The 27,843-nt window shown below is 40.2% G+C and overlaps 1 protein-coding gene across 5 annotated transcripts; it reads left to right on the forward strand.

The window, feature by feature from the left end:
• The first annotated feature begins 945 nt into the window (after window positions 1-945).
• On the forward strand, window positions 946-27,489 carry CASP8 (caspase 8). 5 transcript variants are annotated; one of them, XM_045480722.1, is made up of 10 exons: window positions 946-1,094; window positions 2,615-2,734; window positions 11,174-11,512; window positions 16,201-16,306; window positions 17,123-17,261; window positions 17,370-17,414; window positions 18,053-18,117; window positions 19,851-19,992; window positions 23,538-24,039; window positions 25,170-27,489. In XM_045480722.1, exons 3-10 carry the CDS (start codon window positions 11,208-11,210, stop codon window positions 25,303-25,305), a joined length of 1,440 nt encoding a protein of 479 aa, XP_045336678.1. In that variant the 5' UTR covers window positions 946-1,094; window positions 2,615-2,734; window positions 11,174-11,207; the 3' UTR covers window positions 25,306-27,489. The 5 variants fall into 5 exon arrangements, with proteins under 5 accessions (XP_045336678.1, XP_045336680.1, XP_045336679.1 ...); XM_045480724.1 differs by having other exon boundaries at window positions 2,615-2,687; XM_045480723.1 differs by lacking the exon at window positions 2,615-2,734.
• Window positions 27,490-27,843: the final 354 nt, after the last annotated feature.

A 27,843-nucleotide genomic window follows, 5' to 3' on the forward strand; every position in this document is an offset into this window, starting at 1 on the left:
CTCGGGGCGCCTGGGTGGCGCAGTCGGTTAAGCGTCCGACTTCAGCCAGGTCACGATCTCACGGTCCGTGAGTTCGAGCCCCGCGTCAGGCTCTGGGCTGATGGCTCATGATGGCTCAGAGCCTGGAGCCTGTTTCCGATTCTGTGTCTCCCTCTCTCTCTCTGACCCTCCCCCGTTCATGCTCTGTCTCTCTCTGTCCCAAAAATAAATAAACGTTGAAAAAAAAAAAAAAGAAAGAAATATCAGACTCAAAGAAATGACCAAAACAGGCAGCTTTTATAACTTGTAGGCAAACAATAAATTTGTGAAAAATTGACAAGAGAAAGAAGTTTGGGATTAGAGTAGTAAATTGGTGGGGAAATAACAAGGTTTGCTTATTCAAACTTCTCAGCTCTAAATTCTCTGTCCCTTGTAAGGATAAGGATATCTTTCTACCTCCTGGTACAGGGAGGGTACCTTTCACATGGCAGATTTATATCCTGCTTTCAGGGGGAAAAGGAGGGTCAAAGAGTCTTTCTTGCATTGATTATTTCTTAAGAAAGTCTAATTAAAAATAATCCACATGCAAAGTGGTATATTTTGGGGTGGCATATTCTGCCTGGCCCCCCTCACTAACCAGTGAGTTTAAATGGTGACACATTGTCCCTCTTCTGAATGGCTGGAAATGGGGCATCTGTTCCTTTAAGAAACACTTCTTCTTAGAGTGAGTCATCTCTGTCCTCTTGCTTTAGGAATCAAGTTTATTTTCTAATTCTTTCTGTTGAGGAATTTTCTTTTTGGCTTGCCAAATGCCAGATGCTGCTCTTGTCCCTTGTGATTTTTTTCAAGCCTTGCTGAATTTGCTAATAAGTTCTGAATGCCGAGAACAGGAAGTGAATTCCCTGGGGAGGCAGAAAGTGGAGTTATCGAAAGTAAAAGAAAACTTCTTCCTGGAGGTGTTTCCGTCCCCACCCCACCCCCATCCCCACCCTGTTTCATGGGAATTTTCTCTGGTTGTGTGGAAAAGCCTTAGGAATTTGTATGAGATTAGGCAGTTCAGGGGTCTTGGCATCGGCACTTGGTGACTGTGATGTCGCTGGGACAGGGTGGAGCAGGTGAGTGCCTGGTACAGAGGTGGCTTCTGAATAGCATGTTTCCGGGACTCACTCAGGGGGCAGAGTGGGCACACCTCAGGGTCCTGCCAGGGCCCCAGACCTCTGAGCAGGGTTTCCCTCTGAACCATAGCCTGTGGCCTTGCTACTTTTCATCCCTGAAGGATCTCCAATTCCTCTGCTACATTTCTGTTCTTAGTGTCTCCCCCCCCCCCCCCCAACCTTGAATACAGACACAGTGTCTCTTTCCTGCTGGGTCAGTTTGGAGATTCATTTTTTACCTACTTAATTTGTTTTCTTTTCCATTTGGGCAGAGGGTTGAGTTAATTGTCAGATTCTCCCCTGCCCTGTTCTAGGTACTCTCTTCCCATTCCTCTCCCACCCCACTTCCTACCCTCCCTACTGCCTCCCAAAGGCTGCTCTAAATCTTTTGATAATATCCCTGAATTGATCCGTATCTTTGCAAAACATATCATTGTTTTGTGTATATACCCAATTTCTTAACTATGAACTGGAACTAGTACATAAGTTTCCTCATCATTAAATGGGATTCATACTACCTCATGAGGATTCAAGGAAATAATACAAGTTAACTACTTACAACAGTGACTGGTACTACTAAATTCCCAGGAAGTATTAGCAATTATTACTAAGTATTAGTATTATTTAAATTGTATTTTGCTCGTTCTGTTTCTTTTTTTAAAGAGCAAGCACTCTGGGGCACCTGGGTGGCTTAGTCGGTTAAGCATCCGACTTCAGCTTAGGTAATGATCTCACAGTTTGTGGGTTCAAGCCCTGCATCAGGCTCTTTGCTGACAGCTCAGAGCCTGGAGCCTGCTTCAGATTTTGTATCTCCCTCTCTCTCTTTCCCTCCCCTGCTCGCACTCTGTCTCTCAAAAATGAATAAATGTTAAAAAAATATTTTTAATTAAAAAAATTAAAAAAATAATAAAATAAAAAGCAAGCACTCTGGCACTTGAAGTTCTAGGTTTTGCCAGGTCCCACTTTCTAACTCCTACATACTATTACATGATGGATAGTGTTCACAGTCCTATAGAAGGACTACATAAATTGCCCACCAATCCTCGGGCTGATCCAACCGGCAAACTTTGGCCAATATCTGATAGGTACAAAGTGGGTATCATGTTGCTTTATTTTGCATTTCTCGGGTCATTAAAACTTTTGAGCATCACCTTGTACACTTTGGCTGTTTAAGCATCCCTGTCAAGGAACTCCATGTTCATAGCCATTGTCCCTTTATGGGGTTTCTTCTTCTCCTTGATTTGCAGGAAATATTTGTAGGTTATAGATATTGCTACTCCTGTGGCAGGTTCTGGGAACACAGACATGAGAGATATGGTCCTGCCCTTCTGAAGCTCACAGCCTAGCACAGGGACTGGTCACAAAACAGTGGAACAAATGCTGGGGTGGATGCTCAGAAAGCATCAAGAATCAGGGAATACCTCCTAGGCTATGACTGAGCTACTAATAGGATTTCCCTCTGTTGCTATGTTCTCACTCAGACTTTATGGGCAGAATCAAATGGTAGTGAAGGGCATCGATATTACCACGGCAACTGTACCTAGCCCTCTACAGGTGAGAAGGAACTTTCAGATACTTTATGTAATCTGCTCAGCTCTAAGGTGAGTCTCTGCCTTCTGAAAGCTTATATTCTATTTGGGGAAAGAAAAAAGGAAGGGAAGTGTTTGATTTTTTTTCTTCTTTTAACCTCAAAAAACATTTCAACTGACTCACAGCAAAAAGGCTGGGCTAATGTTGTGTTTTGTTCAGTTATATCTCCAGGGCCCAGACTATGCTAAGGACCCCAGAATTCTTCTCTTTGGTAAGGTCATCTGGGCCTTTCAGGTGATGGGCCTTTGATTCTAGAGTTTTCTAGGCTACTGAGGGTGGGGTCTGGTGGCCTCCTGACCCATGAAGGTGATCTTTGTATTCTGTGTAGATGGGAAACCAGGAGAGTTAGCTGTGGGGGTTAGCAGACCCTCTCAGAGCCATGATGAGGGCTTTGCAGTTATCAGATCTCTCAGAAGTGCTCAACTGATATTTATTGAGTGAAAACATTAAAATCTTCATAATGAACCCCAAAAAATCTGTGAATTCCTGAAATATGGAAGGAAAGGGTTCGTAGTTACCATTCAGTCCAAACTTTCTCATTTTGGAAGGTGGTAATGAGGTCCCAAAGGCAAAATGACCCGTCCAAAATCTCGCAGAGTCAAAGCTCAGGGGGCCAGGTTCCCCACCCAGCCCCCTGTCACATGTTCCTCTAGGACTCTTTTGAGCTCTGGGAGGAGGTGCTACTCGGAGGCGAGTCGGCCTCAGTAAGCCTATGTGACTCAGATATTTCAAAACAGGAAGTAGAGCGAGCTGTGCCTCGTTCTTCCTCAGTTCTTCTTAAGCTCTTTCTTTAGAAACATCAGGAAACAGGGGTCTGTGACGAAGCTGCTGCCACTGTGAGGGTCCCAGGATTCGCTTCTTTGGTAAGGTTGGTTGGGTCTGCAGGGAGAAAGGGCCTTTGATTCTGGAGTTTTCTAGGCTGCAGAGGGTGGGGAAACCGCAAGAATTAGCAAGCAGTTCTTTTGAGACCCATGGTGAGGGCCCTACAGATTCTAGATCTCAAGGCCCCCTCCAGCTTAGGTTTGGTTTTTCTGGAATGATCCAGGTATAACTATACAGGGAACCTCATCCTTAATCAAATTGTGACATAAACAGTGGTAGGGTTGGGACCCTGGAATGAGATCACACCATCTAAGTCCGGGTTCTAGCACATACAGGTTTGATTTATAAGGTTCTGATCCGTTCTGTGCCAAAGTGGATTTATTAAGAATTCCTGGTCTTGTGTTTTGGGAGGTTTTTTTTGCCTTAAATTTTTTTTTATTATTTTAATCTTTAAACATATTATGATTACATGCCTTTTTTGGTTACATTCCTTCACTGGCTTCCATCTGCAAGTAGAATAAAATCTAAATCTTTGCACGGCTTGTCATTGAAGCCCTCAAGTGAGATGTTCAAATCTGAGCTTGCCACCTCTCTTACTAGCTTCTTTCTAAACTTTTTTTTTTTTTTTTTACAATAGTAACATGAAGATGATAATACCAATTTCTTCAGAGGCTTGTAGTACAATGAGTCAAAAAATATTTTTATGTTTATATGCATATGTTATAAGCGCCTGTATATCATAATAAACATTTATATCAAATACTCTGGGACATAAATTTATCATTGAAAATATTAAAGATACTTATATGTTGTATAATACAAATATACTTACGTGGATTTATTATTTAACAGATATTATATAATCAAAAGTAAAAGAAAACTTCCTGGAGGCCATTCCTTTCTTCTGGCTTATATATATTATTCATGAAAATATTCAAATTTATGTATTTCATGTATGTATATAAATACATTACATATATGCATTTATACACACACACACACACACACACACACACACGTGAATATAGTTGGAAGGAAACCAAATGTAACCAAAGAGTTATCTAAATGGTGAGTTTCTAAGTAATTTTTCTTTTTCTTTTTATACTTTTCCGTACTTTCTCTAAGGGGTAAGTGTGACTTTTACTATTTTAAGATCAGAAAAATACAATGATAAAAGTTCTTTTAAAAATATTACTGTAACAAAGTTTCTAGCTCCTGATCTTATGTGGTAAACCTAGGTCCCATAAAGCAAGGACCATCCCCCAGTCCCTGTATCTACCGATCTCAGTGTCTAGAGGTGGCTCCTTGGCCAGTAGTGTAAAATTCTGTTGCAGCTGATTCTTTTCCAGGCACTATGACTAGAGAGATGTATGACCTAAACAAAGACTGAATATTATGCCATAGTGTGTCCTGTAAAACCTTGGCCAGAAAAGAAGCCTCTCCAGCATTTTTCCAATGAACTTTCCATTTTGATGTGATGCAAAAATCATTTAGAAAGCATTGTCTAATTATTGCAAAGATAAGAAAATGAACGCGATGAGGCAGCTACAGAGGACAGGAGCCAAGGGCCAATCATATTATAATCAACCTCAGGTCATCCTGGCCTGAGGAACATCAAAATAATTGTATGATTATTATTATTTATATACTGTCAGAAAATGCTATTAAATATGTAACAGACGCCTTAAGAAGGCTTCAGTAGTTAGTACTTCTAGGAAATTATTGTAAGAAAATAATCAGAGTTGTATATGGAGACAGACATTTTAAGATCTTATTCTATATGTAAGCAGAGACTGTTATATAAATTATGGCCCAATCATATGATTAGGTACTTGACAAATTTTAAAATCCGTGCAGTAGAAGAAAAAATGAAGATATCAAGATGTACTTACAATATTACCATTGGAAATATCCACTTATACCTCAGAAATATGGTATGATAAAATACAAGGGAAAATATAAATATGTAAAATATTTGGTAGGAAAGATAGTAAAATATTAGATAAAATATTGATTATTTCAATATTAAAATATTATTATTATCTTTGGATGGTGAATTATAGACACTTTTTATTGTCTTTTTTATCTTTTCTGTATTTTCTAAAATGAATACAATGAGCATTGTTATAAAAAAATTTGTAGAGGGAAGAAAAGAGATTCTGCTTTCATTTGATTCTTTGGTTCATTTGACTGTGTAAAATGAGATTTTAACAGTGGTTAGAACTGATAAAATTTTTAAGGACATTGGAGCTAATGGTGCTAAACAGTTTAGATCCTTTCCAACTTATGAATGAAAATGGGCCTTTAAGAGGTGATTTTAATTTAAATATAAGTTCTTGTAGAATAAGTAATACATGCACCTAGGAAAATCCAAACTGTAAGCCTTATTTTCTGCCTACCCCCTGGCCTCGTCGTCCACTCCACCCCTGGGCTTCTAGTTCGTCTCCTCTGAGGCAAACCGCTGAAGCAGCTTCTTGTGTATTCTATTCAAAGATCTGTGAGTACACAAATCCATGCACCACTTGATAATACATTGTATAGATCTTCCCATTCTTTAAAAATATCTGAGTAGAGTTTCATTGAACTTCTGATATTGATAAATAGTTGTTTCTGCCCTTTTGTTCTTTCAAGCAGTACAGACATGAATAGCTTTGTACATGTTTTTAAGTACATGGCGTTTAAGCTAATGTAGGAAAAACTCCTAGAAGTTAAATTGTGAAGTCATTTTATATTTTTACCGATATGACCAAATTACCTACCTACCTGTTTTTATTTGTACAATCTCACAACACTGTGTATTGCAAGTTTTGTACCTCACCAATTTGGCAGTTGAAAAATGGTTTTTTGTAATTTCAACTTGCTTTTTTTTTTTTTCTTGGTGAATGAGGTTGAATACGTTTTCAAATGTTTGAAAGCCATTGGTTTAAAAAAATAAAGCCACTGGAACTTACTTTTCTCTGAACTCTGTGCTTATGATGCTTAGGAACTGTGTGCTTACCTGTTTATGCATTGGATTGGATCTCTTTATCTCTTTTATCTCTTTTTCAAAAAAAAATGGACTTACGGGAGTCTTATTTTAAGAAAATAGGTCCTTTTTCTACTTTTTCCCCAAGTGCAAGATTTATTAATTTTTAAATTTTGCTTGGCTTATTTTTGCAGAATATTTTGGTTGTTATTTAAGGACATTTATCAACCTTTATTTGTTGGTTTCCAGGTTTTCTTTTGCACTTACAAAGGTTCTTCACCACAGCATGATTATTTTAAAAAATTGTCCTGTATTTCTTTCCTGAGTATTTTAATTTTTGGGTTTGAATCTCTGGTCCATCTGCAGCTTATTTTAATGTAAGGAGTTCAGTTATGGTCCATTTGTTTGTTCTAGAAGTCTGCCCAATTAACACCATGTGTTGAAAAAGCCACCTAAACGTGGATAGCCCCTTCTGTAGTATGTTTGGCTTGGCCATTTTTCATTGTTAACTTCTAATTAACACATTAATTTCTAATTTCATTGCTAACTTCTAAAAGAGAATATGGACTGCACTATTTCTGCTCTTTGGAAATCTCACATTAAGATTTTCTTTGTGGACAATCTTCGTGACTATTTGATACGCGTTTGAAAGGAGGTGCATTTGCTACTGGGAGGAAATACTGTTACAGTTTGTCATTTGTACCACCTGGATATTCCAGTCTTCTACTTAGTCTATTAGACTTTTTATTTTCTAAGAAAGGTGTGTGTGGAAGTTTCCTTCTCCTTTGGGGGCAAATAAGGTCTCTGAGTTCTCTTAAAGTTCTTTTTTAACGTTCAAGTTCTTCTAATACGTTCTTTTCTTTCAAGAACACACATGTGATAGTGCCGTTCCTCTCCCTGGTCTCCTTTCCTGGTTAATCTGCCCTTGGCATCCCAGACAGCCTCGTTTCCTGCTCCTCCTTCACTTACTCTCTTACAGTACCTTAAACCCAAGAACACACCCAAGTGTTTTTACAGTAGTTTCATTTTCACAGACACTATCTGCATACATTCTTCATAACGTATTACAGGAAAAGGGCAATTCTCCTTCCTCACGTCTTCACCCCCAAGTCCTAGTTTTCTCCTTCATTTCCCAGAAGAAACTATTGAATTTGGTATGTCTCTTCCCGGAACCTCCTTACCTTTTTCTTTTCCGCTTTTGTATGTGTATCTGTAACCACTGAAAGTGTAATAGTATTGTTTTGAGTATTTTTTAAAAAGTGGATGTATGATTTTTAAACATTTTTTTAATGTTTATTTATTTATTTTGAGAGAGAGGGAGAGAGAGAGAGAGAGAGAGAGCTAGCACAAGCACCAGAGAGAGGCAGAGAGAAAGAGGGAGATAGAGAATCCCAAAACGGCTCCATACTCTGAACTGTGAGATCATGACCTGAGCCGAAATCCAGAGTTGTCTGCTTAACCGACTGAGCCGCCCAGGTGCCCTGATGTATGATTTTTTTTTTTAATATTGCAATTTCTTTTTCTATTTTTTTTGTACTGTCATAATAACACATCTTGGATAGCTATTGTTTTTATTTCAGAAGATGGAGTACATTTTCTTAACTGCTGCATAATATTCTGTAGTATGACCATACCTTGTTTTATTTAGCCATTTCTTTATTGATGGACATTTGGGGTGTTTCCAGTTGTTCAGGGTTACACATTGTGTGGTGGTGACACTCCATGCACATATCCTGTTTAGCACACGTGTGTTTCTGTGGAGTGTGGTTTAAGGAATGAGCTTGCTAGTTTGTTCCCTTATATGTCCAGTGAAGTTTGCTGCATTAAAAAAAATTTTTTTTAATGTTTTATTTTTTGAGAGAGAGAGACACACACACAGAAAGTGAGCAGGGAGGGGCAGAGAGAGGGAGACACAGAATCCAAAGCAGGCTCCAGGCTCCAAGCTGTCAGCACAGAGCTTAACACAAGGCTCGAACCCATGAACCCTGAGATCATGACCCGAGCTGAAGTTGGACACCCAACCGACCAAGCCACTCAGGTGCCTCTGCTGCATTTCGAACATATGCTGTTAGATGGTGGGTATATATTTAAGATATCTTTTCTAAATAAAATAATTTTCATGATAATTGATTGCTTTTGTGAAAGATGTAGGCTCTGGAGCCTTTGTGAATCCAGTGCAAAGTGTATCTTCCTAAGATATTTCTAGTTTCCTGAATCAAGAAAACTTGTCTAAACAAGGATGTAAGCCCTGGGGTGCCTGAGTGGCTCAGTCCGTTGAGCGTCTGACTTCAGCTCAGGTCATGATCTCACAGTTTGTGGGTTTGAGCCCCGCGTGGGGCTCTGTGCTGACAGCTCCGAACCTGAAGCCTACTAAGGATTCTGTGTCTCCCTCCCTCTCTGCCCCTCCCCCACTCATGCCCTGTCTCTCTCTCAAAAATTAACATTAAAAAAAGTTATAAACAATAATGTAAGCTCTAGGTTAAAAGGGAGAAAAAAGGTTTTGCCCCATAATTCCAATTCTAAGAGTGAGGTAATCAGAATTATGCACAGGATATATAAAAAAGCTTCTCAATACAATATTGTTTTTAAGAGTAAAGAAATTGAAAATTCTTTAAAATAAATTTCGAGACATCTGGATGGCCAACAGGCACATGAAAAGATGCTCAATGTCGCTCCTCATCAGGGAGATACAAATCAAAACCACACTCAGATATCACCTCACGCCAGTCAGAGTGGCCAAAATGAACAAATCAGAAGACTATAGGTGCTGGAGAGGATGTGGAGAAACGGGAACCCTCTTGCACTGTTGGTGGGAATGCAAATTAGTGCAGCCACTCTGGAAAACAGTGTGGAGGTTCCTCAAAAAATTTAAAATAGATCTACCCTATGACCCAGCAATAGCACTGCTAGGAATTTACCCAAGGGATACAGGAGTATTGATGCATAGGGGCACTTGTACCCCAATGTTTATAGCAGCACTCTCAACAATAGCCAAATGATGGAAAGAGCCTAAATGTCCATCAACTGATGAATGGATAAAGAAATTGTGGTTTATATACACAATGGAGTACTATGTGGCAATGAGAAAGAATGAAATATGGCCCTTTGTAGCAACGTGGATGGAACTGGAGAGTGTGATGCTAAGTGAAATAAGCCAGAGAAAGACAGATACCATATGTTTTCACTCTTAGGTGGATCCTGAGAAACTTAACAGAAACCCATGGGGGAGGGGAAGGAAAAAAAAAAAGAGGTTAGAGTGAGAGACAGCCAAAGCATAAGAGACTCTTAAAAACTGAGAACAAACTGAGGGTTGATGGGAGGTGGGAGGGAGGGGAGGGTGGGTGATGGGTATTGAGGAGGGCACCTTTTGGGATGAGCATTGGGTGTTATATGGAAACCAATTTGACAATAAATTTCATATATTGAAAATAAAATAAAATAAATTTCGATATATCTGCATGCAAGAGATCAAGAAATAAATAAAAATATGCCCAAGAAGAATATTTAGGGGCACCTGGGTGACTCAGTTTGTTAAGCATCTGACTTTGGCTCAGCTCAAGATCTCACGGTTCATGGGTATGGGCCCTGCATCCAGCTCTGCACTGACAGCTCAGAGCCTGGAGCCTGCCTTGGATTCTGTATCTCCCTCTCTCTGTGCCCTGTCCCCTGCTTGTGCTCTCTCTCTGTCAAAAAATAAATAAATAAACATAAAAAAAAGAATATTTAATGGTTGGGGTAAATGTTTATTCTAAATATTAAGTGGGGGAAAATAGATGTATACACCTAGATATGCAACCTGATTCTAATTTTTATATAAATATTTCTGTGTGTGTGTGGTGTGTGAATTATCATAACTCTGAGCATGTTATAATTTACCATGTTTTCAATTTTCACACGTACAAAAACCACTGATTTAGAAACTGAATTGAAAGGCTGACAGAGTCAACTTGGTTCATTTCCAGTCATGGATTCTTGATCAGCTGTGGCTGCTGGTCCTGAGGTCTTTGGGGCACAACAGTGCATCATGTCTTCCTAGCACTATTATTTCAGTCAGACCTCATCACTTCTCTGGAAGCAGCCCTTCCCATCTATTCTCCACACTTTTATTGTTAGTCCCAGACTGGATGACATTACAGTCTTTTGTTAGTTCCCTGTCACCTCTAGGACAAAGCCTGAGACGTTGCCCCACAGTGTGAGGCCCTTTGTAACAGTCCCTGTTCACAGCTTCATCCCTTTTCCCACCACCCCCACCCCCAAATACTTCATGCTTTACTTTATTGAGCTCCTTGTGCCAGCCTGAATTGACTTCAACATCCTTGCCTCCATCTTTCGCATAAATTACTTCTTGCCAAGAATTGTCCTTTCTTACCTCCTTCCTGAAAGTGTCTTCCCTTTAGGAAGCCCTTCCCCTGGGCTGAGTTGGGGCTCTTTCCTCTGTATTCCTACTGTACCCTGGTCACAACTCTCTGACCGTTGGCTAATTTGTATATCTACTTTACAAAGTAGTGAGCTACTTGAGAACAGAAACTTGTCCCTGTGTTTTGTTTTTTGCTTTTTTGTTTTTTGCCTTCTGTCCACAGTAGAATATCTGGTGTGTGGTAGATATAATAGTTTTGATGCAGTTTTCTTCCTCATCTGAATGTACTATTGTATTTTGTCCTAGGCTACAATTAACATTCTCCTGACACTTGACCAACATGGATTTCAGTAAATGTCTGTATAATATTGGGGAACAGCTGGGCAGTGACGAGCTGGCCTCCCTCAAATTCCTGAGCCTGGACTACATCCCACAAAAGAAGCAAGAACCCATCAAAGATGCCTTGATGTTATTCCAGAGACTCCAGGAAAAGAGAATGTTGGAGGAAAGCAACCTGTCCTTCTTGAAGGAGCTGCTTTTCCGAATTAATAGACTGGATCTGCTGTTCAACTACCTGAACACCAGCAAGGAAGTGATGGAGCAGGAGCTTCAGATACCAGGCAGAGCCCAGATCCCTCCCTACAGGTGGGGAGAACCTTCACAATTCAGACACTGGGAGGTGTGGGTGCAGTGGACATATCTTTGTGGGCAGGGCTGATGGCAGGTGTCTGTGTGGTATGACTTTGGAAGTTCCTTGAAGATGTCCCACCAGGGTCAGATTAAGACATTTAGAGACCCTATATATAATTCAGGAAAAAAAGTTAAACCATAAAATAAAAACATTTTTGTTTCCAAAGTGAAATATTACCTATAGGTATGCTGAAATTAAAACAGACATCTTCTGAATGTTGTCTCTCTCTGTTCTGTCTCCTCTTTTGTTGCCTCTGCTCTGCCTCTGTCCATAGCATGTGCTTACTTTGCCTATTATTGGATAAAGCGTCACTACTTCTTACATGAAATCCCCCTCCTGCCTGCTTGTGGATGACTATGGATATTCTCAGTGGGGTGTTAGGCTTTTATTCCACACTGAAAGACTTGTATCACAAAGTTCTCCAATGAGGGTGTATGCTGCCATTCTGGACAGGTCAGGCTGGACCCCACGAAGACTGTCTGGCCCCTGTGTGCTTAGCTTCTGCCAGGAGAACAGTGGTGACTTTGGTCGTCTGTCCTGCCAAACGCCTCACAGCTAGGCTTCTCCCCACCTGTGGGAGAGTGGGTACCCAGGGCTGATAACAAGCCATGTTCTGTTACCTCTTGATGAGTTGGTAACAGACTTTTAAAATAGAAACACATTACCAACTTCTCTATTTCAATATCCCCTCTGTAAAGTTCTTTTTAGCTTTCCTTCTGGACACTTCTACTCAAGCCTTGGCTGTGGCCCATTTCTCAGTCTGTTCTTTCTTGTCATTAACAATGACATGTGTGACAGTAAGTCCTCACAGCCGGGGCTGAAAGCCAATATCTTCTACTGGCCTGTCTATTTATGAACACCCTGGTCCTTAATCTCAGAGATCTGAGATTCTGGCATGTTCCTTATCATACGTTTCTCTACTCGAAGCTTGAGCATTTTGAAAGAGAGATATTCTGGGTATACGAGTTTCCTAGGGATGCTGTAACAAACTACCACAGACTGAGTGCCTTAGTGCAGTAGAGACATTTATACACTCATAGTTCTGGGGGTTAAAAGTTTGAAGTCAAGGTGTCAACAGGCTTGGATCCTTTCAGAGCTCTAGGGAGGATCTGTTTCATGTTTCTTTCTCCCCTAGCTTCTGGCACTGGCAGGCAATCCTTGGTGTTCCTTGTCTTTTAGATGAATCACTCTAAGCTCTGTCTCCTCTCTGTGCCTGTTTGTTGGAATTTCCCTCTTCTTGTAAAGACACCAGTCATTGGGTTAGGGCATACCCTAATTTAGTGTGACCTCATCTTAACAAGATTACATCAGCAAAGACCCTTTTTCCAAATAAAGTTGCATTCCCACATCCAGGATGGACATGAATTTAGGAGAAGCATTGGGGGAGGACATTATTTAATACTGGATAACTTTGCCTTAATGGAATTGTGACATCTCTATAACAATTTTTTCCATTAAGGCACAAATTAGTCCTAAAAACAACAACCCTAGAATGAGGAAAGCTGGAGAATCTCATCTTAGGCCCACCATCTTGGTCTTCTGAAAGTTGTACTCCTTCTGCCACGTAAGCAAAGTTGAAGCATATTATCAATGCCACACAATGAGCTGTAACTCTCTGTTGGAGGGCTAAGAGTCCCTACAAGGGAGGATCTATCTGTTAAACTCTTTAACATGTTAGCTTGGGAACAAACAAGCTGACAAAGGTCAGCACAAGTTCTACAGTTAATCATTGTTGGATGTTAGCCAGGAAATAAAAAGTATGCTAGTGTGGCCACTTTCCACTTATAAGAAAGCCCTAGACATTTTTATTTTCAAATTATAATTGCTACCTATAAAATAAGTATCTTATGAACTACCCAGATTTGTTTCTAGACGGTGATGGAAGCTAGTAAGTTTTAGTAATGAGGAAAGTAAAAGGGAAAATACTTTGTAATAAAGTTAAAAGGGACAGTAGCTTTTGATTGGACCTAATCTCAGCCAAACTTAGAAAGCTTTGGAGAAATACTTCTAGGGTAGAATCCATGAGAGGGAGGATGAAACAGATGATAATACTGAGTAACTTCCAGTTCCACACTAAATTTATTTTCAGAATTTTCATTTTATTTATTTATTTTTAAAAAAATTTTTTTAACCTTTATTTTTGAGACAGAGAGAGACAGAGCATGAACGGGGGAGGGTCAGAAAGAGGGAGACACAGAATCTGAAACAGGCTCCAGGCTCTGAGCTGTCAGCACAGAGCCTGACGCGGGGCTCGAACTCAGGGACTGCGAGATCACGACCTGAGCCGAAGTCGGACGCTAACCGACTGAGCCACCCAGGCACCCCAGAATTTTCATTTTCTAATTTGAAGTTACATGTTTTTGTGTTAACGTTATTTTCCTTTACACCATAATAGTGAAAGGTTTTCTGAATTATTAAACATTCCTTTGTTCGTTCAATAAACATATCCTGAGAACCTATCATGGATTAAGAAATAATAATGCCTGGGGCACCTGGGTGACTCAGTTGGTTGAGCCTTTGACTCTTGATTTCAGCTTGGGTCCTGATCTCACTGTTGGTGGTGTGGAGCCCTGCAATGGGCTCCGCCCTGACAGCACAGAGACTGGTTGGGATTTTCTCTCTCTCCCTCTTTCTTTGCCCCTCCCTGGCTCTCTCTCTCTCTCTCTCTCACTTTCTTCCAAAATAAATAAACTTAAAAAAAGAAAAAAGAAACAATAAAGGTGTCTGGGTGCCTCAATCATTTGAGCATCCAACTTCAGCTCAGGCCATGATCTCACCATACATGAGTTCAAGCCCTAAGTCAGGCTCTGTGCTGACAGCTCAGAGCTTGAAAACTGCTTCAGATTCTGTGTGTGTGTGTGTCTCTCTCTCTCTCTGCCCCTCCCCCATTCACACTCGGTCTCTCAAAAATGAATAAATGTTAAAAAAAGTTAAAAAAAAAAAAGAAATAATAATGCCTATTGTGTATTGAATACTTAGTATGTTGCCAAAGATTGGTTTAAGCACTTCAGATAAATATAGTCATGTCATTCTCAATATATCCCAGTGGTATATAGAATTATCTACAAGTTTATAGATGAGGGAAAAAGTACATAACATGTCTATAGTCACACAGCTCTGAGATGGTGGAACCAAGCTTCCAATACCTCAGTAGTCTGGGGCCTCTGCACTTACTGTACCTCATGACTCACTGGGCTTATGGAAACAAAAAGGACATGGACTCTGCTCTCAGGGGACTCAGAGAGCTTCATAAACAATTATAACATTGTGTGTAAACCTTCTGCTGTGGCAAAGGCACAGTGGGTTGAATGCAGCTCTGAAGACACTCAGGTGGTCCCTGAGCTGTTAGTGGATGAGTGGTTGGCTGTCTGCAGATGGACAAGGGAATGTGGGTGTGGGGAGCACAGCATAAGGGGTGAGGAGCAGGGTAGCCAGGTGTGTTTAAAGAGGAGATGAGGGTGGGTGGTGAGGAGTGGCCTGAGAAGCTGAAGGGTAGGCTGGGCTTCATAAAGGTCCATATTCCAGAACCATGTGTTTGCCCTTCGTATGGGAGAGCACTGGCAAGTTTTTTTTTTTTTTTTTTTTTTTTTCAACGTTTATTTATTTTTGGGACAGAGAGAGACAGAGCATGAACGGGGGAGGGGCAGAGAGAGAGGGAGACACAGAATCGGAAACAGGCTCCAGGCTCTGAGCCATCAGCCCAGAGCCTGACGCGGGGCTCGAACTCCCGGACCGCGAGATCGTGACCTGGCTGAAGTCGGACGCTTAACCGACTGCGCCACCCAGGCGCCCCTGGCAAGTTTTAATTAAGGAAGTGACTATCCAGTTTGCATTTAAAAAAAATTTTTTTTTAACGTTTATTTATTTTTGAGACAGAGAGAGACAGAGCATGAATGGGGGAGGGTCAGAGAGAGGGAGACACAGAATCTGAAACAGGCTCCAGGCTCTGAGCTGTCAACACAGAGCCTGATTGCGGGGCTCAAACTCACGGACTGCGAGATCATGACCTGAGCCGAAGTCAGCTGCTTAACCGACTGAGCCACCCAGGCACCCCATCCAGTTTGCATTTTGAAAAGCATAATTTCCTAAGTAAAAACTTTTTTCTACTGAAACAAACTCTTGATTTTATAGTGAGGGACCAAGGAAAAACACACTTCACTTAACTGAAATGAACTGAATGACAAAATTAGTGGAACTTTAAATTATGTTAAGGGGAGAATAGTTGGGCATGAGTCAATAGCCTTCTGTGCCATCACAGCAGACTCTTTGCAAGAACTCCACTCATAAATTATGCCATTAGCTATCTTTGTTTTAAGGGGAAGTGAACAGAATCAAGTCTCCACTGTGACTCCTTTTATCAAATTGGAAATTATTTATGAAAACATTTCTTTTCTTTGATGTCTGTTTGTTTGTGTATATATGGATGTATGTATGTATTTAAAGAGCCCATGCACAAGCCGAGAAGAGGCAGAGAGAGAAGAGAGAGAATCCCAAGCAGGCTCTGTGCTGTCAGTGCAGACCCCCATATGGGGCTCGAACTCACGAACCGTGAAATCATGACCTGAGCCAAAATCAAGAGCTGAATGCTTAACTTACTGACCCTAAGAAACCATTTCTAAAGTGTCTCCATTTCCCACCACAGGGTCATGCTTTTTCAGATTTCAGAAGATGTAAACAAATTGGAATTGAGGTCGTTTAAGTTTCTTTTGAGCCAGGAGATCTCCAGATGTAAAGTGGATGATGATATGGTAAGACCCGGTGTTTCACCAAGATTTGGTCCTGAGGTTGAGTCAGCCAGTGAGAACTGCTGAGACTGGAGAGAGAGCTAGTCTAGTAAAAACAACTTGGACTCTCAGTTTTCAACCGGGGGAGAAGAAAAAAGTTGTCAGGCAGCAGTGTTGTAGATAGGATTCCTTTGTATACTGGGAAATGCTTCTCACATTAATTATCAGGAGCATGACAGAGTCAGGAGCTACAGAGGAAGATTGATTGTGGAGGTATAGCCTGGTGTGGGACCTTACAGAGCCAGGAAAGACAGTGGTGAGCTGGAGACACCTTCCCACTTGTGTAGTCTCTGAAATCAACTGGGATGTGGAACTCCATGTGTGTGTATGCATGCGTGCCTGTGTGTGAACGCGGGACTGGAGGTGAATCAGGTACCAGAGGCAGTGTTGAGAGAGAGACAGTCCCCAGGGCTGTCACCATGGAGACCAGGGTACTGTGTCTTAGCCATGCATCTCAGGCTGTTTCACAGACTTCACACAAAGGTGCCCACAGGTAGTTTCAGCATAGGGCTTGGGGCCTAGGGCCTAGGGCCTGGATGCCATCTGATGTCATTTCTCTATCTTCTCACTTCTATCTGACTGATCCAGAAAACACAGAATTGCTTTTCTAGTGCTATATGGGTTTTATAAGACCAGGCAGGATGTCCTCTCAGGAGGGTCAGCTTGGGAAGCTAGGGTGGGCCCTCTGTTTGGAGAGAATGGAATTAAAAAAAAGAAAATCAAATCTAAAAGCCAGTATGTATCAATCCAGTCTTCCAACTTCATATCTTTTCCTTTTAGAACTTGCTTGATATTTTCATAGAGATGGAAAAGAGGGTCATCCTAGGGGAAAGAAATTTGGACACTCTGAAAAGAATCTGTGACCAAATCAACAAGAGCCTGCTGAAGAAAATCACTGATTATGAAGAATTAAGCAGAGGTAGAAATAACTTGACAGCTGTGAATTAGCAAAATGTATTCTTAAATTGGCAAGTCCCTCTATGTCATGATTGTTTCTAATCAAATATGTGTTTATTTTTTAATTCAGAGGGAAGAATGAGCCTTCAAAGAAGTCCAGATGAATTGTCAAATGGTAATATTGGAAATACGGTTTTAAGACTTACTTAATTTACTATCTGACACCCCTATTGCCTCCTCTCCACACCTTTCTACCACATCTACATCTTTTTTTTTTTTTTTTAATTTTTTTTTTCAACGTTTATTTATTTTTGGGACAGAGAGAGACAGAGCATGAACGGGGGAGGGGCAGAGAGAGAGGGAGACACAGAATCGGAAACAGGCTCCAGGCTCCGAGCCATCAGCCCAGAGCCTGATGCGGGGCTCGAACTCACGGACCGCGAGATCGTGACCTGGCTGAAGTCGGGCGCTTAACCGACTGCGCCACCCAGGCGCCCCTACCACATCTACATCTTAATGGTCTTGGTCTCCTAGTATCAAGAAGTAGGCTCAGTGCCTGCTTGTCACCTCTACACATTGAAAAACATAAAAAAGTTGTCAAAAGACATAGACCTTGCAGCCCCAGTGTGGCAAGTTTGAAATAGATGAAGAGTTAGTAAAAAGATTTTTACTTATTCTGTGGACTGCAAGGATATTACACTCAAGGCAGTCTATGAATTTTCATTTTAAAGGGGAACTTACGATGTCCTGGGTGCTTTGTGTTTCTTTACCAAAGTATCGTCCCTGCCATGTCTCATTCTCCGTTGCTTGTAGGGGAGGAATCCCTGGCAATGATGGCATTATCGGACTCTCTAGAAGAACAGGACAGTGAGTCACAGGTATGGAGAAATCCCGGTTCCTTTTTTCTCTTCACATTGCAGATTCTAGTTCTTATATTCCTTAGCTTTTAAGCTTCTTAGATAAACTGCTAAGGGGCAGACACTTGTGGGAAAATTTGAGAACTATAGAAAATTTTCACAAAAGGACAAATTTTAAAGTGTTATTTTTTAAGTTTTAATGTTAAAAAGTGTTGACATTTTATTTCAAAACCAAAGACAAAGGCATTGGAATAGTTGGTGGGCAGAGCAAGTGAGAACCCTCCTATGCAATTCTTTCAGCAGCTGCCTCAGCCTGAGTGGGAGAAAGCTTTGGGGGGAAAAGTCTAGCAGGACTGGGAAAAGCAAGCTTTTCTTTTAGCTTGATATTTCAAAAACTGTTTCTAGTTAGTGATTTAGGTGTAAGCAGCAAATGCTCATGACCTTGCCAGCTCTATATTTTTGTCTCAAGGAGCCGGTGCATGAATTGCCTTTCTAGACATAACGGCTTCGATTTATTAACCTTCAAAGACTCACCAGCTACATTCTGTTTCATTAGCCTGTTCCCTACTCTCTGTGGCGGGAAGCAAAGGAAACCCTGAAGGTTATCAGTCTAGTGGGAGACTTGAAAGTAAGCTGAGAGAGACCAGTTAAAAGTGGGCTCCTGAGCAGATTACCAGATCTAAGTCTGAAAATCAAAGAGTAACCAAAGTCATGTGGCACTTTGCAAATAGCAAAGTGCTCTGTAAGTGTGGTCCCTATTGAACTGCTAAACGTACTAAGTGCAAGAGAGCTCTGGTAACTTGCACAAAGTCTTAAGGTTATTAAGTAGTAGAGCCAGGAACTTGAGCCCTTAGTGTGGAGCCCTTTTCTCTACCTCGAGGAGCTGCATAGATTTCCCAATACGTGCTGAATATCTCAGCACTGAGACAGCCCTGGGAGAGTCAGAACACAGGGCCATCTCTGACTGATGCTGTCAGGTACTAGAATCTGGATCCTGTAACCTGCAGCATAGTCAAGACCTGCCTGACTAGTGCATCTCTCTCCTCCAATCGCTGTGGTCCTGAGAGCCAAACTAAGTCATCGGCTTTCAAAATCCAGGAACCACACTATGTCATGTGTGAAGGGCAGACCCTCAACTGTTAGCCCAGAAACATAGATGAGTTGAATGGCTAGCCAAGGGAATCACAAGGTGACAGACAGGCAACCCAAAGAAAGCATTAGGATGTTCATTCATTCATCAACTCCTGACAGAGTTTTCACAAATTAATAAATTCTAGGGTGGGAGGGAGGAGAAAGTGGGTGATGCACATTGAGGAAGGCACCTGTTGGGATGAGCGCTGGGTGTTGTATGGAAACCAATTTGACAATAAATTTCACATTAAAAAATTTAATAAATTCTAGTTCCTGGTGCAGATGTTAGCCACCTTGAGCGTAAACTAAAACAAATAATGAAAATATGCTCTGATGACAACCATATTAATATATGTGCAAAGTGCTCAGGAGGCCCAAGTACAGGGACACTGATTTTACACACTAACTGTGGGGCAGAAGTCTGGGGAATCATGTGTCCGGAGAACAGGTGGAAACCAGTTCACCAGAGAAACAATGTCAAGTTGGGGTAGGGACATTGTAAGTACACTTGGGTCCCAGTTTGGCTAAGGGGACAGACTGGCTTCTTACTAGGGAGTCATCTGTTCACATCTCAAGTGTTTGACCCACAGAGTCAGCTCCTGGGTTGGATTTTTGTTTTCCAGACATCGGACAAAGTTTACCGAATGAAAAGCAAACCTCGCGGATATTGTTTGATCTTTAACAATTATGATTTTAGCAGAGCACGGAAGGATGTGCCCAAACTTCAGAACATTAAGGATAGGAATGGAACAAACTTCGATGCAGGTACAGTAGGACCCTGAAAAGAAGTGAAATATTTCTAATACCTACGTTTTTATCAAAAGGAAAGAACAAAATTGTACCAACAGGGCCACATGTTTCAGAAAAAAAAAATAGATATATTTCCTGGTGGAAGTGAAGAACATTCTTATGTATTTGTTAGTTTTCTGCGTTTGGTTTTTAATTTCTTAATTTCATTTTTTGAAGTGTTTATTTATTTTTGAGAGAGAGAGAGAGAGCATGAGCAGGGGAGAGAGGGGAGTACAGAGGATCTGAAGCAGGCTCTGTGCTGACAGCTGAGAGAGCTCGATGTGGGGCTCGAACTCACAAACCATGAGATCATGACCTGAGCCGAAGTTGGATGTTCAACTGACTAAAACACCCAGGTGACCCTGCTTTTGTTTTTTTTTAAATTAATTTTCAATCAAAGTAATTTATCTAGGGTAAAATATTGAGTCTTAATAAAATACTAATAATAAAAAGCAACAACAAGCTTTGCTTTCAATTCAACTAAACTAATACTGCTTCTGTAGAATGTATTAATTATTAGGTGTAAACATTGCTTTGGGATCAAGACCATATATAGGAGTTGCATTTATAGGGGCATCTGGGTGGTTCATTTGGTCAAGCGTCCAACTTTTGGTTTCCGGTCAGGTTGTGATCTCGCAGTTTTGTGGGTTTGAGCCCTGCATCAGGCTGTGCACGACAGTGCACAGCCTGCTTGGGATTCTCTTTCTCTCTCCCTCTCTCTCTGCCACTCCCCTGCTCATGCTGTCTCTTTTAGCTTGATATTTCAAAAACTGTTTCTAGTTAGTGATTTAGGTGTAAGCAGCAAATGCTCATGATCTTGCCGGCTCTATATTTTTGGTGCATGAATTGCCTTTCTAGACATAATTGCTTCGATTAACCTTCAAAGACTCATCAGCTACATTGTTTCATTAGCCTGTTCCCTACTCTCTGTGGCGGGAAGCAAAGGAAACCCTGAAGGTTATCAGTCTAGTTAGCTGTTAACTGTTAGCTGTCTCTGTCTCTCTCAAAATAATAAACTTAAAAAAAAATTTAGGGGCGCCTGGGTGGCTCAGTTGGTTAAGCGTCTGACTTTGGCTCAGGTCATGATCTTATAGTTCATGACTCTGAGCCTGCATCGGGCTCTATGCTGACAGCTCAGAGCCTGGAGCCTGCTTCAGAGTCTGTGTCTCCCTCTCTCTCTGCTCCTCCCCTGCTCGTGCTCTTTCTCAAAAATAAACATTAAAAAAAAATTAAAAATATTTTTAGAAGTTGCATTTATAAAAGTTGGGCTATAAGCGTAGACGAAATTGTCAGTCTTTAATAGAAATGGTCTTTTCAAATATTAAACTAGCCAGAAATTCTTTTGCTCAGCCTATTTAGGATAAGATTGAGAACTTATAGGTTAAATGAAAAAATAATTGGCAGCATGTGAAAATAGAAATGGTTACTACTAAAAGTGATAATAGAAATAATCCAACCCAACAACTGTATTTTTGAAAATGCCCTTAGCAGGGCCCTTAGTGCAGCTCAATTAGTTGACGTTATGTCATAATGTCAGGTAATGATATATATTTTTTTAACTGAATAAAGTTTGGAAAATTAATGTACGTTGATTTTAATCATCAAGATTCTGCTAATGGTCTCTGTTAACAGTTGTTTATTCAAGCAAATCTATTCTAAGATTTCAAAAGCCACAGAGCTGAAGTCCACTGACTGTATCACTCATCATCATATACCTTGGTATTGGAGAAACAGGCCTTTGATTTTCATTAATTTTCTGTTAAAACACTTTTATAAAAATAATATTTGATTGTATTTCTGGGTTTTTGGTCAAAGGGTAGGTATAAATTTGCAGATCTCTAGGATGAAAAAGTCTAGAGATCTAATGTATGACATAATGACTATAGTTAATAAGACTGTATTGAATACTAGTATTTCAGGTGAACTCATCACACACACACTCACACACAGTAATTAAGTATGTGAGGAGATATGTTATCAGCTTGACTGTGGTAATAACTTCATGCTGTACACCTTAAATATATATAATTTTTAGTTTTAAAAAAAGGATCAAGCAGTCTGAAAACGTTGAAAGACTTTTACTAGATCTTAGAGCACTAGGGGGAAAAATAATGTTATGCATATAGAAAACAAAGCAATGAAAAAATAATGCAATTACTAATTCCAGGAAAGAAAAAAATGAATAAGAAAAGAAGCATAATTAAGGTATATTTTCATCTTACTATTGATTCAACTAAAAGTTGTAAACAACTGGGGCACCTGGGTGGCTCAGTCAGTTAAGCGTCTGACTTCAGCTCAGGTCCTGATATTGTGGTCTGCAGTCCATGGGTTCGAGCCCCATGTCAGGTTCTGTGCTGACCCTCAGAGCCTGCTTCGGATTCTGTGTCTCCCTCTCTCTGCCCCTTCCCCACTACTCTCTCTCTCTCTCTCTCTCTCTCTCTGTCAAAATAATAAATAAACATCAAAAATTTTAAAAGTTGTAAACAACTGAATAAGAGTTCATATGCTCATCCTGTGGGGTGCCTGGCTTGCTCAGTTGGTTGAGTGTCTGGACTCGATTTTGGCTTCAGTCATGATCTCATGGTTAGTGAGTTTGAGCACTGACAGTGCAGAACCTGCTTAGGATTCTCTCTCCCTCTGTCTCTGCCCCTTCTCTGCATGTGCATGCACTCTCTCTCTCTCTCTCTTAAAATAAATAAACTTAAAAAAATGCTCATCTTCCATAATAGGAACTCAATGCATAAGTTACATAAGGCTAAAATTTATAAAATAGTAAATAGCAAAGTGCCCAAATTCGTTACAAGATGGAGGCTAATACCAAAAAAAAAAGTAGTTAAAAGTTGAAAGTGGTTGCATTCATGGAACATGATTGGGTAAAAGGGAGAAGTAGAAAAGGGATAGCTTTTTTGTAATAGGACTTTCAGTTCTACTTGACTTTTGAAACGTTCATATCTTGCATTTTGGTAAACAATTTTTGAGAGTTCTTGAGATAAAATAAATATGGATCTTTTATTAAAAAGTGTTTTGGGGTGCTCCTGTGTGGCTCAATTGGTTGAGCATCTGACTCTTGATTTTGGCTCAGGTTATGATCCCAAAGTCATGGGATTGAGCCCTGCTTAAATTCTCTTTCTCTCTCTCAAAAAAATAAACATTTTAAAAAGTAAAATAAATTTAAAAATTTTAAAAATGTTTTTGCTTTTTGTTCTATGTAAGTAATACAATTATTATTTAGATTGGTTTGGTAGTAAGCCTATATAATAGCTTACCCATCTTATAGCCTAGTTGAGAAAAGACAAAAGGCCAACAATAGCACTCTCCCCTTTCTCATTTGCCTCAGGACTAGAAATGTTTTCTGCTAAGGGCAATAAATATTAGAAAACTATGGAATTCAGCCAGGTGATATAAATGGCCTTGCTCTTCAGTTCTGTTTCACATTCTTTGTCTGATCAATGTTCTCTCTATTGGGCTGTGGTCTGGGAATTACTGTGGTGTAATATGACTTTTCTTATTTCACTTTTCAGAAGCTTTGAGTAAGACCTTTAGTGAGCTTCATTTTGAGATTGTGAATTTCAAAGACTCTACAGCAAAGACAATCTGTGAAGTTCTGAAATCCTACCAAAGAATGGACCATAATAACAAAGATTGCTTCATCTGCTGTATCCTCTCCCATGGAGACAAAGGCATTATTTATGGCTCTGATGGGCAGGAAGCCCCCATCTATGAGCTGACTTCTTACTTCACTGGTTCAAAGTGCCCTTCCCTTGCAGGCAAGCCCAAAATCTTTTTTATTCAGGCTTGTCAAGGGGATAACTACCAGAGAGGTATAGCTGTTGAGACTGACTCCGAACAGAAGGAAGACTACTTAGAAATGGACTCATCATTTCAGAAGAGATATATCCCAGATGAAGCTGATTTTCTGCTGGGAATGGCCACTGTGAACAACTGTGTTTCCTACCGAAACCCTACAGAGGGGACCTGGTATATCCAGTCACTTTGCCAGAGCCTAAGAGAAAGATGTCCTAGGTAATTTTTGCTTGCTCTGCCTTTCATTCATTTCTAAATTTCTAGCTATGGATTACATAGTTGTACTTTCCAGGTCAGTTGCAAAATGGGAGAGGGGGCAAGTGTTAATATCTTCAGTTCACAGATGGAAAAAAACCGAGGTACTTACTGCAGAGTTTCTTTTATTTAGCATCTGAAATGATAGGGTATCATAGAGCAGGGAATGATGGTAAAGTCAGCTCAGCTTTGTTTTTAGGTAGAACATGACTGAGCCAACTTAACTGGTTTTGGGAGTCTTCCAAGAAGGTACAATAACCCATTTCAATTTTTAACATCCTCCAACTCTGTCAAAGTTGTATAATAGCTAACCAACCTTAAACCCTCTTGGTGTGTTGTGGGATTAAGTACCAAAGAGTAGAAACCCTTTATATTCCCACTAATCTGGCCTAATTTGAAGCCACAAAATGTGGGAAAATATTCTTCCTTCATTTATTATACCCTAAATGATGGTTTTGTAGTCACAGTTCACACAAATGCACATGTAATGGGTGAATAGCAAGAAATCTTCTAGCTCTATATCTCACCATGCTTTAAGTGTATGAAGAGTGGGAATTTCCCATGGTAGACAAAGGAGTAAATCATAACATCAACACCATGTTTTTCTTTTGTAACCTTGACTACGAATGAGCAGGTTGCCCAGCTGACCTGAGAAGGGAGGCTGGTGAGAAAGGGGTGGAGCAACTGTAGGAGACATTGGGTTTTCCCTTGCCCCAAAGTGATCATTAGATGATCACAGAAGCAATGTTGATCTGAGGCAGAGGATGTTTGGGGGGCACTGAAGCAATTATGGTGGCAAGTGACACAGTACATAGAAGAGTAAGGTACAAACAGATCAGGAGGGAAAGAACTCAAATCTGATGTTGACACCGAGGTTTCTGATGGTCAGTAGAGATCTTGAGTAAACCAAAGATAAGTTATTAAGCTCTGAAGCAACTCCTTTACCTGGAAAGCTTTGATACAAATTAGTTTAGCAACTTATGATTTCCAATGCCTGATGTTTTGAGGGAAAGAACTGTCCCTGAGTACAGCAGATGAGAAGGGTTTGCCAGTGTTGTTTCCCCACAGATGGTCACAATGTTGTTGTTTTTCAGGGGCGAAGATATCCTCACCATCCTTACTGAGGTGAACTTTGAAGTGAGCAATAAGGATGACAAGAAAAACATGGGGAAACAAATGCCACAACCTACTTTCACACTGAGGAAAAAACTCTTCTTCCCTCTTAATTGATGCTGTTTAGTTGCATAACACTATGCTTAATTTATTTGTTAGTAAAATGCTGCTATCAGCTTATTTTTTTTTTTTTCTTTTGGATGGCAGGAAGGGGAGAGAATGGAAGTGAGGACAACTTAATTCCTATGCAAATTCAAGCCTAAATCTCTGGCTTTGCAATAATAGCTACTGGAGATTGATAGCCACAGGCATGGTTTTAATTTTATTTTTGATTCAATGAAAAAGTTCCTAAAAAACTTACAGTAGATAAAAAATACAATAAGTATAAATGAAATGTAACATCATAAAGTTCAAAAGCAGTGGCAGAATGTTCTTTGTACATCTCTCATCTGCTTTCAACATAGAATCATTTTTCTAAATGTTTGTGAGAGACACAGAGCATGAGTGTGGGGGTAGGGGTGAGCAGAGAGAGAGACACGCACACAGAATCTGAAGCAGGCTCCAGGCTCTGAGCTGTCAGCCCAGAGCCCCACACAGGGCTTGAACTCATGAACTGTGAGGTGATGACCTGGGCCAAAGTTGGGCGCTTAGCCGGCAGAGCCACCCAGGCGCCTCTCAACCTAGAGTCATTTGATTCCCTTCAAATTGTTAAGCATTAAATAAATAAAAAATAAAATAAAATAAAAAGGATGTTATTCCAAAGCTTTAATTGGGACACAGAGTTAATGGTGGTGCAAAGATTTCATAAGGCATAAGAAGACTGGAAGTGGAGAAAGCAATTTCCCACTTGAGGACTCAGAATTAAGTGAATGTTGTTCAAGTATTGGGAGAGGATGTCAAGAAAACCATAATTCTCCTCCTTTCCGTGAAAGAACTAATTCCTCATTCTTGGTTCCTATGAGAATTTGTCAGGCTTACATTCCTGCTAACTGGATGTGATTCTATGGGGCAGAATGTGAGGTACAACTGTAAAAGGTGTTGTTAAAAAGGAGACAGTAGGCCCCAAATGGAGTCCCTTGTGCTAAACTCCATGTCAGCAAATTAAGACTTAATACCTAACCAAAATGCAATTCCCCAGGAATATAATCTTTAGTCAATCAACATGGAATCACCTGGTTAGCACTGGTGAAATAATCCTCCTGATTAACTCTTTCCATTCCCCTTAGAAGAGTGACCTAATTCAATTTGATCTTTAAATTTACTCAGTTGAATTTCTGTTGTTTGACAGTATGCAGGGGGATGCCAGTGACCTCCTCTCAAAGGTCACTGAGGGAGATTTTGTGATCTGACCTAGCTAAGAAAACAAACAAACAAACAAAAACCTACCTCATGTGTAATGCTCCCACATCCAACCTGAGCTCTTCTGGCCTGTGTGCTGGGCAATCTTAGAAACATGTGAGCCTCCTCTCCTGAGTTATGAGGAAACCCTGATTTCAGACACCATGACTCTGTCTAGATTTAGATCATACAAAACTGAGGAATGATTTTCCTTGTTGTTATTATTTATAAGTACAATTAACCTCACTTTTGAAGGAACTGATGTTAATGGCATGAGTTTTATTTTTTGTACTTCCAGTCTCTCCCTTTCCAAGCCATCCTCTACACTAATTTATAAGTTTTTAAAAAAATTTTTTTTAATGTTTATTCATTTTTTGATAGAAACAGGGCATGAATGGGGGAGGGGAAGAGAGAGAGGGAGACATAGAATCCCTAGCAGGCTTCAGGCTCTGAACTGACAGCACAGAACCTGATGCAGGGCTCGAACTCACGGACCTTGAGAGCTGAAGGACCTGAGCTGAAGTCGGACGCTTAACCGACTGAGCCACCCTGGTGCCCCTGTAAGTTTTTTTAAATATAAATTTGAAGATGTAATTTCTTATGTTAAAAGCTTTTTTACCAATCGATTTGCTTTTGTTCTAACAATATTGTGTCCCTTTCATGTATTTGCATTTGCTCTTTCTTTATGTGTTAATTCTAAATCTTTATAAACTTAAAAAAAACTGTTTCTTTAAAGAATGTTTTTTGAATAGTATTTCTTTTCAATAATGTTTTTAACATTATAAAATAGAATTTTAACTTACTATTGGTTGGAGATTGTTTTGTTCATTTTGTGTTTGTTTTTTGTCATTGACCTCTCACAGGTGGAAAATGTTTGGATCATAGATATGTTTTACTTTAGTTCCCCAGTGTTGGCTCATATAGTTGGAAATTTTAAAAATTTATTCTCCATCTTTTCATGTGTCTGTTGGCCATCTGGATGTTTTCTTTGGAAAAGTGTCTATTTATGCCTTCTGCTCATTTCTTCACTGGATTCTTTGTTTTTCAGGTGTTGAGTTTGGTAAGTTCTTTATAGATTTTGGGTCTGAGTGGCTAAAATTAACAACTCAGAAACAACAGATGTTGGTGAGGATGTGAAGAAATGGGAGCCCTCTTGCACTGCTGGTGGGAAGGCAAACTGGTGCAGCTGCTCTGGAAAACAGTGTGGAGGTTCCTCAAAAAACTAAAAATAGAATTACCCTACAACCCAGCAATAGCACTACTAGGAATTTATCTAAAAGATACAGGAGTGCTGATGCATAGGGGCACTCGTACCCC

This window comes from Leopardus geoffroyi, chromosome C1, assembly GCF_018350155.1.
Source record: "Leopardus geoffroyi isolate Oge1 chromosome C1, O.geoffroyi_Oge1_pat1.0, whole genome shotgun sequence".
NCBI classification, from domain to species: domain Eukaryota; kingdom Metazoa; phylum Chordata; class Mammalia; order Carnivora; family Felidae; genus Leopardus; species Leopardus geoffroyi.

Bases quoted from the DNA above. Each gene is read 5' to 3' on its own strand.
- CASP8 (XM_045480722.1), top strand. From the start codon at position 11,208: ATGGATTTCAGTAAATGTCTGTATAATATTGGGGAACAGCTGGGCAGT. The intron at 11,513-16,200 runs GTGGGGAGAACC...TTCCCACCACAG, and splicing joins GCCCAGATCCCTCCCTACAG to GGTCATGCTTTTTCAGATTT. The intron at 24,040-25,169 runs GTAATTTTTGCT...GTTGTTTTTCAG, and splicing joins CTAAGAGAAAGATGTCCTAG to GGGCGAAGATATCCTCACCA.